This window comes from Sander lucioperca, chromosome 16 (genome assembly GCF_008315115.2).
Source record: "Sander lucioperca isolate FBNREF2018 chromosome 16, SLUC_FBN_1.2, whole genome shotgun sequence".
NCBI classification, from domain to species: domain Eukaryota; kingdom Metazoa; phylum Chordata; class Actinopteri; order Perciformes; family Percidae; genus Sander; species Sander lucioperca.
This window is the reverse complement of record NC_050188.1, coordinates 11083077-11094847: the sequence shown is the minus strand read 5'-3', so window position 1 is coordinate 11094847 and position 11771 is coordinate 11083077. Positions and strand designations below refer to the sequence as shown.

The 11771-nt window shown below is 41.1% G+C and overlaps 1 protein-coding gene and 1 long non-coding RNA gene across 2 annotated transcripts; one reads left to right on the top strand and one right to left on the bottom strand.

Annotated features, from left to right (window-relative positions):
• The first annotated feature begins 215 nt into the window (after positions 1 to 215).
• On the top strand, positions 216 to 3384 carry LOC118493383. Its single transcript, XR_004895344.1, has 2 exons — positions 216 to 467; positions 2436 to 3384. It is a non-coding gene; the product is annotated as an uncharacterized LOC118493383 (long non-coding RNA).
• Positions 3385 to 3810: 426 nt separating this feature from the next.
• LOC116043376 lies at positions 3811 to 6743 on the bottom strand. Its single transcript, XM_031289979.2, has 2 exons — positions 5939 to 6743; positions 3811 to 5827 (listed from the first exon to the last, which is right to left on the bottom strand). Exons 1-2 carry the CDS (start codon positions 6447 to 6449, stop codon positions 5580 to 5582), a joined length of 759 nt encoding a protein of 252 aa, XP_031145839.1. The 5' UTR covers positions 6450 to 6743; the 3' UTR covers positions 3811 to 5579.
• Between the last annotated feature and the right edge of the window lie 5028 nt (positions 6744 to 11771).

Sequence of the window (11771 nt, the reverse complement as noted above, 5' to 3'; positions counted from 1 at the left end):
TAATATCAGAAAGATAAGCTATGCACTCTCTCATTAGAAAGGTCCTACCTGATACCTAATATTTATGCATATTTACAGTACAAGCCTTGTCAGTGAACAAAAAACCAAATAAGTGGTTCATTATTCCTAATCAAGTCAAATGTTCAGTGAATGGTGAGTTAGATTTTTAGGTGCTATCATCCATCCCTAGTAGGAAGCAGCCAACTGGTGCTATCCACCAGCTGACAGAGTGGAAAGTTAATCTGATGATTATTGGCCGGCTGGATATTAAACAAAAAACACAATTTGAATGACAGCAAAGTAGTCACCCTCAGGCAATCATTTGTTTTTCTTTTTTTCTTTTTAGAAGAATAATGATCAAAGGTGGGTTTGGACGGATAACACATACTATATTTTCTCCAGTTGGGCTAATGGCCAGCCTGACAACTTCATGTTGAGAGAGAGTTGCGTTGAGATGAACTACTGGGGTAAGTAAACAAAAGGCTCAGGAGCAGAGCTAGTAGTTTAGTAGAAATTAATCACTTTTTTATTTATTTAAATTTCACCTCAGAGATAGTCTATATCCACTTCCAGGATTTCTCCGTTGCCGCCGGAAGTTCCAGATTTCACTCTTTTTGACCGGATGTCCCTTATCTTACGCTTTCATTGTGTTGGAATTTTAAGCTCTTTGTGAGGACTATGGTTAACTGCTCCTCAGATCTCTGCAGGGTAAATCCAGACAGCTAGCTAGACTATCTGTCCAATCAGAGTTTTCTGTTGCACCACTAAAATAACCTTTGAACTAGAGCCCTGCGCAAGACTGTATTCTTCATCCCGCTCCCGCCAAATTTCTGACTATTACCACCTGCACCCGCAATGTGTGTGTTACACTCCTGCCCGCTCCCGCAATGTGTATGTCCACTCACGCCCACACTCGCAAAGCTCTGATAATTTATGCCCGCACAATAATAGAGATGCATTGATTTTGTGTCTTCTCCCGTCCCGCATGGAAAAACCCGTCATTTTATAGGTTAATAGGGAGAAGATGCAGGGAAAGAAGAAAGGTGCTTGCTGCTGTGAGAGGGGGAGGAAGGAGCAGAGGATGAGGGGGAGAGGGAGAGAGGGGGAGGAAGGAGCAGAGGATGAGGAGGAGAGGGAGAGAGGGGGAGGAAGGAGCAGAGGAGCGCCCCCGTCCTGGGAGGCTCAGATACGCTGCTGGTGTCTGCTCATAGATATACAGTATATACTGTCAGTATATATGTCTATGGTGTCTGCTGGTGTCTGCACATAGATATACAGTATATACTGTCAGTATATATTTCTATGGTGTCTGCTGGTGTGGGGGGGTTCCAGGCTACATCCCAATCCTGCTTTTTTTTAGCCGCCCATTCCTGCCCGCACCAAAGTTCAAACCGCCCGCTCCCACGAGATTTGCGTTGGGTCCAACAGGACCCAGCGGGACCCAATCCCAATGCAGCCCTCTACTTTGAACATGTTCCACCAAAACAAGTTCCTTCCCGAGGCTGTTTTGCAGCGGCACCGTGGCTCTACCCAGTGCTTAGTGGCGCCCAGAACGATTGTGATTGTGCTTCAGTGTTTGTCACATTAAAACTACTCGGGACCATGAGGACCAACAAACCCTATACAGGATGTGCTTCTCAATCTGCCACAGTATTTAGAAAAGGACCTGTTTACTCTTTTCCTAAATAAAATATGATTTTATTAGCTTCATAACAAAATTATAATCAGATTTCTGTGACACAAGAGTCTACCAGCAGACTGTGTCACACAATTCATCAATATAATCAGTCTTTGGTTTCCTCAATATAAAGAGAGGCACGGGTTCAAGAGAAGGACGAGTCCAATCAGGGAGCAAATCTTAGTTACTATCAAAACATTCTCAATCCCAACCTATCACATACGGATGCTTGGTCAGGACCCAGTGACCATTTTTTAAGGTGCAGTGTAGTATGATAAACATTAACATGTGGTTAATGTTGTGATTTCAAACGTACGTCACGTCAACTTAATATACGCAAGTTAGTTTAATGTACGCAAGTTAATGTAATGTATGTAAGTTCACTTAATGCAGGGAAGTTAGTTTATCGTAAGTTAACTCACATACATTTACACGTACAATACATGTGAGATAACTTAATGTACGTAAGTTAATGTGATGAAAGTAAGTAAACTTGATGTACGTAAGATAAGCAAGTTAATGTGATGTACGTAAGATATGCAAGTTAATGTGATGTATGTAACTTACGTTACGTTACTTAAGTTAAGGTGATGTACACAAAGTTACACAAGTTAACACTATGTACGTAAGCTTAATCTGCACAAGTTAAATAATTCCTAGCAAGTTGAAAAAAGACATTTACATCCACATGCCCGAGAGGCAAAATGACCATGAACCCTGAAATCCCTACTGACACTGATTAACATGTTTCTTTCAGACTGGGGACTCTGGAACGATGCGGCCTGTAATGACCAGAAGCCGTACGTGTGTCAAGTACCTGTCTAGTAGTTCAGAGAGAACCTGAAGAGCAGCAGTGGGACCAGCCGGCTTCAACTGTAACCACTGCAAGCTTTTACATTTACTGCAATAAATATTCAGCATCAGACAACATGTTGATGGTTCCTGGTTCTTTTCCTGTTTGTCACTGCCAGTGATCCATCTGTCCTGATGTGATAGGGATGTCCATTAATTACTGACATTTTCTGATGAAGGTTAGCCTACTTTAAGCAATGATACACTAGAGCAGTGCTTCTCAATCTTTTTTCAATAATGTACCCCCTATCAATTTATTTCTCAGCCAAGTACCCCCTGACCGGCCCCAAACATTTGAGATAAAAATAAAGCCTATGACTACGATATAGTGATGTCATCAGCATGAGATTTATTAAACATTGTAAATAAAAACATCTGCAAAAAACAATGTAATAACCAATCATGCAGATCAAGTACCCCTTTCCTGGCCCCGAACATGTTTGATTAAAAAAACTATATAAAATAACATATACATGTATGTCTATATATTATACATACCCGTATTATAGTGCCTGTATGTGACCTCAGACAGTGCGTTTCCCTTTCGCACAAAAGAAGAGATGTGGAAGTTACCAACAAAACGGACAGCGAAAGATATTTCCGACCATCCTGCCAACCTGTACACATTTTAACATCAATGTACGCTGTAACGTCTCTAAAGTCACTGAAGCTGCTGCTGTTTACATCCTGTCGTCTCTGCAGCGGGGGGGCTGCTCCGTTCCCCCCGCGACTGACGCACACACTGGAGGCAGGAAAAACAAAACACAGCTGGCTAAACTATTTAAAAATGGTGGGTTTGTTCAGGACACCCCCCTCTGTCGCTTTCTCGTCACCTTTTGGGATCGGCTCAGCTCGCTTGGAACCTCGACTGAGGAGGTACTAAAAAGGTACCTGTTAGCAGGTACCAGGGACTTCTTATCATAATGGAAAACCAAAAAAGGCGAGTAGAGCGAGCAGGTACCATGTAATGTATTTTAGGATCGACATTAAGAAAACACCTTCACAAAATCATCTAAACTATTGACGTCCAGACGGATTAATTATTAATAAACTGTAAAACAACATCAGGTTTATTTCCAGCTTATATAAACATCATCTCATTCTAATAAATCAGAACAAAGAGAGAAAATATTTCTGCATGATGCTGTTAGTACAAACTCTACACTTCCTGTTTCAAAATAAAAGCCCTCTGGACAGAATCCTTTAGTTTCTATCCAGGCTTTTATTGTGAAACATGTGCAGGGCCCCCCCCCACGGTGCATCAGCTGCAGCTGCTGCCATCTGGTGGAGCTGCTACGTTACTACACGGCTCATCTATTCTCAGTTGGCATCACTTTATGTTTCAGAGATCATCAGACTGGTTTTCTCTGCTCTGGATCTGACAGAAAAATAATCATGTTTCAGACAGAATTATAAGCAGCAGCATGTTCACAGAAAGTTAATATCATATTAATAACACGGAGGAGTTTCTTCAGATAAACAGGATCAGAGGATCATCTAATAATCATAATAATACATTTTATTTATGTGGCGCTTTTCATGGTACTCAAAGACACTTTACACTAAAAACAAACTTTTTTTTTAAAACAGATAAGCAATAAAACCAACACATAAAACAAGCTTTTTAGAAGCAATTAAAAATAATAAAAGCAGTAACTCTCAGGTGAGAAATGTCAGACTATTGGATGTAGACAGCTAATCTGAACAGGTGACTTATGATGAGTGTCCAGGTCAGTACAGTCACAGGTGTGTATGGGTAGAGAGTTCTAGAGGGAGGGGCTGTAGGTGTGTATGGGTAGAGAGGACTAGAGGGAGGGGGCTGTAGATGTGTATGGGTAGAGAGTTCTAGAGGGAGGGGCTGTAGATGTGTATGGGTAGAGAGTTTTAGAGGGAGGGGCTGTAGATGTGTATGGGTAGAGAGTTCTAGAGGGAGGGGCTGTAGGTGTGTATGGGTAGGGAGTTCTAGAGGGAGGGGCTGTAGGTGTGTATGGGTAGAGAGTTCTAGAGGGAGGGGGCTGTAGATGTGTATGGGTAGAGAGTTCTAGAGGGAGGGGCTGTAGATGTGTATGGGTAGAGAGTTCTAGAGGGAGGGGCTGTAGATGTGTATGGGTAGGGAGTTCTAGAGGGAGGGGGCTGTAGATGTGTATGGGTAGAGAGTTCTAGAGGGAGGGGCTGTAGATGTGTATGGGTAGAGAGGACTAGAGGGAGGGGGCTGTAGGTGTGTATGGGTAGGGAGTTCTAGAGGGAGGGGCTGTAGGTGTGTATGGGTAGAGAGTTCTAGAGGGAGGGGCTGTAGGTGTGTATGGGTAGAGAGTTCTAGAGGGAGGGGGCTGTAGGTGTGTATGGGTAGAGAGTTCTAGAGGGAGGGGCTGTAGGTGTGTATGGGTAGAGAGTTCTAGAGGGAGGGGCTGTAGATGTGTATGGGTAGAGAGGACTAGAGGGAGGGGGCTGTAGATGTGTATGGGTAGAGAGCTCCAGAGGGAGGGGGATGCAATGGTGAAAGCTCTGTCACCCCAAGTATGGCGCTCGGTCCTGAGTGGTGGGGAGAGGAGGTTTGCGTCACAGGAGCAGAAGTTACGGGTGTGGGGGGTTGTGGCAGAGGAGCAGGTCTGTGAGATAGGACGGAGCCTGGTTATGGAGGGCTTTGTGGGCGAGGAGGAGGACTTTAAACTGGATGCGTTGGGAAACAGGGAGCCAGTGGAGGTTCTGAAGGACGGGAGTTATGTGAAAGAAGGCAGTTCTGGTTATTTGGTTGATGTGGTTTTCAAAAGTGAGGTTTCTGTCGAAGATGACTCCCAGTAATGGATGTGTGGGGATGGAGACAGGGTGGAGAGGTTGACAATGTGACAAAGTTATGGCTGTTCTTTGTGAGGGATTTCGGGCCGATGAGCATCAAGTCAGATTTATTGTAGTTGAGTTGGAGGAAGTTGGGTTAGATAGATAGGTTTAAATATTGATGAGGCAGTTGGTCAGGGTGGAGGATGTAGCCGTGGTGATGGATTTGGTAGAGATGTAGATCTGGACATCATCAGCGAAGCAGTGGAAGTGTTCACTGTTCTGTGAAGTCTTTGAGTTCTTCCTTCATCGTCTTCAAGTCATCGATGACTTCCTGACAGCAATCAGCTGATTGGATGATGGAGTCTGTCAACTTTCTGTCCTCTTCAGGGGACGCTGTGAGTGTGAAGACATTCCACATAGCAGACATTACTCCCTCACCTCTTCCTAGGATAGACACTACTGTAAGAGTCTGAAACTTCTCCATGTCTGTCAGAGTCTTTTCAGCCTGAAGTTGAACTGATCTTGAACACGTCTTCGTTGTTTCTTCAGCAGATCTTTGCTCCAACTTCTCACACATCGTCTTTATTTCTTCAGCTGATCTTTGCTCCAACTTCTCACACGTCTTCTTTATTTCTTCAGCTGATCTTTGCTCCAACTTCTTACATGTCGTCTTTATTTCTTCCAGGTCATTCTTCAGCGGTTCAATAATCTCCATGAAGTCTTTCCACAGCTGTTTTACTTTATGTACACTTCCACTCTCTGATATCCATTTTGTTACATTTGCACCAGCAACTAAAATGGCTGATCCTGCTGCTATTCCTACTCCTATTGTTCCTACTGTTGCTATTACTGGTGCTGCTGCTCCTGCTGCTTCTGTTCCTGCTGCTGCTACTGCTGCTCCGCCTGCAAGTAAGCCCAATGGCATACCAAGAGCTGTTCTTCTGACTTTATCTGTTCTCTCCTGCATCTTTCTGACTTTGGCTGCGATCTCCCTAAACTCTCTAACAATCTCTCTCATCCTGTGTTCACTGCTATCAAACTGTTTGATGAATGAAGCTGCATATTTTTCAGGTTTGTTCATTAATTCAGAGAGATCAGGAGGTAATTCTCTGCTCCCTCTTCTTCTCAGGTTTGCAGCCATCTCCAGGTCTCCTGGTCCTCCTGAAGAGTTGAGATCTCCTCTTCAGAGTGATGAAGAAGCTGACTTTAAATCAAACTGTGATCTGATGTGATCAGAAAGGTTCTGGAGACAGGAAGAGACACACATCATCAGAATACACACACACACACACACACACACACACACACACACACACATATCCATCCTGAGAGGACATTTTCTAAATACAGCATCTGTAATTTAATGTAATGTCTAAATCTATCTTTTTGACCTAATCTCACGTTATACTTCACGTTTTATTTATGTCTTATTGTAACTATGTTACTTTATACACATATTGACTATTATTTTTACCTTAAGTATTATTTAAGTGTACATTTTTACACCGCAGTACGATGTGCGCGTCGGACGGTTCACACCTCGCCGTCGTCCATTAATACCTGACAATGGACACCTCGAAGGGCATTAACCCGCTTATACCATGGTCACCTGACAAATAACATATTTTTAAAACATGAGTTTATATTTTAATTAGTTTTACAATCAAAATCTAAAGTTTATCCAAACAATAACTCAGTTTCCTCTGTCTCTGTCTCTCTCTCTCTCTCTCTCTCTCTCTCTCTCTCTCTCTCTCTCTCTCTCTCTCTCTCTCTCTCTCTCTCTCTCTCTCTCTCTCTCTCTCTCTCTCTCTCTCTCTCTCTCTCTCTTTCTCTCTCTCTCTCTCTATCTCTCTCTCTCTCTCTCTGTCTCTCTGTCTCTTTCTCTCTCTCTCTCTCTGTCTCTCTCTCTGTCTCTGTCTCTTTCTCTCTCTCTCTCTGTCTCTCTCTCAGTCTCTCAGGTTCACGGGTCTTTTCCGTTAACGTTGAGGGTTTCTTCAGCTTCAGGTTTGTTTTTTACTTTGGTTTGTAGTACTTCCTTATTAACCAGTATAGTTCTGGTAAACGTGGGGTTTGTAGTTCTTCCTTATTAACCAGTAGAGTTCTGGTAAATGTGGTTCTTGGTAGAATGCGACTCACGATGCGTCTCTGCCTGTCGGAGATGTTTTTTTCTTTTTTAAACCGTCAGCTGGCTCTAAACAGTTTTTTTTACTTCATGCACTGAGTGTCTGACACTTTCTTGCTGTATTTCATAAAAAAAATAAAGGAAGTAGTGGTATAAAACTATATTACAAATTAATTAGCTACACACACACACACACACACACACTCTCTCTCCCTCTCTCTGCCGGTCATCTGAGTTTTTTTTTTTTTTTTAAACCGTCTGCTGGTTAGGCCCCGCCCAATCCGAGTACAGATACAGATAATTCATATGGTTAACAGATACAGATACAGATAATTCATATGGTTAACAGATACAGATACAGATAATTCATATGGTTAACAGATACAGATACAGATAATTCATATGGTTAACAGATACAGATACAGATAATTCATATGGTTAACAGATACAGATACAGATAATTCATATGGTTAACAGATACAGATACAGATAATGCTGTACTCGCTCATCCCTAGTATTTATAGTCCGCTCAGCTAGTAGAACCCTTCAGTTTAGCTACGAGCCAGAAAGCTAACGCTATGCTAGCAAGAGCCAAAGTCAATAACATTGTGTACAGTTGGCAATCAGTAAAAATAATTTGACAGTATGTTGAACAACAACACAAGTATAGCAATATAAGGACTTTTACGAACAATTTGATCGGCGATGTGTAACTGTACTGTCGGCCGCAGCCTGAAGTAGCGACGTCAACAGTGAACAGGATGTGAGATAACGTTATTCACTGTGAAACAGTCAGTTCAGAGGTAAAGTATAACGTTCTCATTGCAGCGTGTGTGTTAGCTCCATGCTGTGGTGTTCAGAGGAGTTGGAAATAACAGATTCACATTTCCTATTTGATTTAATGCAGCGCATTAATTTAGAACAGTAAACAGACAGTTTCACCAGAACTCCTTTAGTAGGTGTCCTATGTCACTTTTTTATGGACACCCTGCAGCCAATCAGAATCGAGTGTTCATCCAGACCATGGTATAAGATTTATTAATGTCTTATTGTAGCTATGTTACTTTATACTTTATACATGTTTTATTTATGTCTTATTGTAGCTATGTTACTTTATACTTTATACACGTAATGACTTATTTTTATCTTGAGTATTATTTAAGTTTACATATTTACACCGCAGTACAATCTTGAACATTTGTGGCTGCATGCATAGAATAACTTATCAAAATGACCCAAAGACATATCAGTAGTGGCCCATAGGGTTGTGGCCCTTCTGGCATTTGCCCAAATTCCACTGTCTTCCATGTTTTATTAATGTCTTATTGTAACTGTTACTTTATACTTCATGTTTTATTAATGTCTTATTGTAACTATGTTACTTTATACTTTATACATGTTTTATTAATGTCTTATTGTAACTATGTTACTTTATACTTCATGTTTTATTAATGTCTTATTGTAACTATGTTACGTTATACTTTATACATGTTTTATTAATGTCTTATTGTAACTATGTTACTTTATACTTCATGTTTTATTAATGTCTTATTGTAACTATGTTACGTTATACTTTATACATGTTTTATTAATGTCTTATTGTAACTATGTTACTTTATACTTCATGTTTTATTAATGTCTTATTGTAACTATGTTACTTTATACTTTATACATGTTTTATTTATGTCTTATTGTAGCTATGTTACTTTATACTTCATGTTTTATTGATGTCTTATTGTAACTATGTTACTTTATACTTTATACACGTATTGACTCTTATTGTTACTCTGATTCTGACTGTGAGTAACTGTAACTAAATAACTTCCCAGAGGGGATCAATAAAGTCATCTGATTCTGATTCATATGACTTTAAAATATCAATAAAAACTACCTTAACTACTGTGTACTACTCTGTAAACTTCTGTAAATTAGACAGTATTTAGCAGTATTAGATGTTCTCTGTGTGATGAAGAGGTTTAGTGGTTCTTACCTCTCTGTCTGTCTCTCCTCTCTGTCTCTCCTCTCTGTCTGTCTTCTCTCTGTCCGTCCTCTCTGTCTGTCCTCTCTGTCTGTCTCTCCTCTCTGTCTGTCTTCTCTCTGTCTGTCCCCTCTCTCTGTCTGTCCCCTCTCTCTGTCTGTCCTCTCAGCTTTAACAACTCTGAGTCATTTCTCTGAAATCACATGATGAGAGAAACCAATCACACAGCAGCAGCATATCACCCCAAACCTGCAACAGATTACTTTCACTGAATGTTTAGAGGAAGATAACCAGACTGTGCCTCTCCCGAAAATGAGCCAGACAACGTCGTCACTTATCTGCTGATAGCAATGTGCGTTTCTACGCTGTGACGAGAGTGTGAATAAAACATGAAGTTGTTACATTACACTGTTTATATTTATAATTGTACAGACTACACATCCTCTCCTACAGACTACACATCCTCTCCTACAGACTACACATCCTCTACTACAGACTACACATCCTCTCCTACAGACTACACATCCTACAGACTACACATCCTACAGACTACACATCCTGTCCTTTAAAAAAAACTTTATTTAACTTTATTTAAATACCATAAGTATTTGAACATTGTGTCGGTTGTACCAGGGTTCACCCCAGACCACACCAGAATCAGCTTTATTGGTCAGGTTTGTGTAAAGAAACAAGGAATTAGACTCTGGTTAATCTTCCCTCTCGAGTACAACGCTGACTTAATATATAAAGAATAAAAACAGAAAGGACAGTAAGAAATATAAACAAATACTGTTAAGTATGTGGTATAACAACAGAATTTAGAAATTTACAAAAAAAATATATAATAACAATTGAAGCAAACACTTAGCAAACAGTTCATGTAAACTGAATAACCATTCATTGTGTACAAATTGCAATCAATGCAAGTGTTGAAGTGTTTTGTCATAAATTATTTACATTATTACAAAACCCTGAAGACGATTCTCTGTTCATACAGCGTGAGTCTCAGAGAACTCTGGTTTGAAGCTGAGTCTTTAGTGGTTTAAAATGTTCAAAATGAATCGCAATTTGTTCATCAAAAGTATTTTATTAGAATCAAAAATAATGAGATAAAGTAGCAGCAAGACTTAAATGAGGCTGTTTGGCTGGCAGCTCGACAGCTTGAATTGGTCAACATAGTCAACATAGTCAACATAGTCAACATGGTCAACACGGTCAACATAGTCAACATAGTCAACATGGTCAACACGGTCAACATAGTCAACATGGTCACCACGGTCAACATGGTCAACATGGTCAACATGATCAACACGGTCAACATGGTCAACACGGTCAACACGGTCAACACGGTCAACATGGACAACATGGTCAACATGGTCAACACGGTCAACATGGTCAACATGGTCAACACGGTCAACATGGTCAACATGGTCAACACGGTCAACATGGTCAACATGGTCACCACGGTCAACACGGTCAACACGGTCAACATGGACAACATGGTCAACATGGTCAACATGGTCAACACGGTCAACATGGTCACCACGGTCACCACGGTCAACACGGTCAACATGGTCACCACGGTCACTATGGTCAACACGGTCAACATGGTCAACATGGGCAACACCGTTTAGAGACTGAACGAAACCCATGTACTGGGAGCACCGTTCATTCCTATTTACATTTTTTATTTAAAGATCAAAGCCCCAGTTTGTAGTTGTTCATTTTCTAAATCTGTGTTGCCCGTTCACAAACTTGTCCTTTTTCATGAATATTGACCTCCACCATCAATTCCAAGTATTCCTTTTGGCTTGAAATGTAACATTTGCGTTTGCATGAACTGGGGTAGACGCTCCATATTCATGCTCCATCTAGAAATACGTTAGCTGGTAAGGGACATACAGGACATACTGCTCCACCTTAGTGTGTGTGTGTGTGTGTGTGTGTGTGTGTGTGTGTGTGTGTGTGTGTGTGTGTGTTTGTGTTTGTGTGTGTGTGTGTGTGTGTGTGTGTGTGTGTGTGTGTAAGGGACATACAGGACATACTGCTCCACCTTTGTGTGTGTGTGTGTGTGTGTGTGTGTGTGTGTGTGTGTGTGTGTGTAAGGGACATACAGGACATACTGCTCCACCTTTCATGTTTTCTCTGTCACATGATAAACTAACAGCTGCTGCTAATGCTGCTAATGGGTATCGTAGCTTCCTGAAGAAGGAAACATGGAGGACCACACATATTCAAAATCCAAATTTCAGGAACAGGAGTCTTCTTCTTCTTCACCCAGAAAAAGAGATTGAAAAGAGCAAGAGACCGGCGTCATCAGAAAAAAGAGTGAACATTGGAGCTGTTTTGGACGCACACACCAA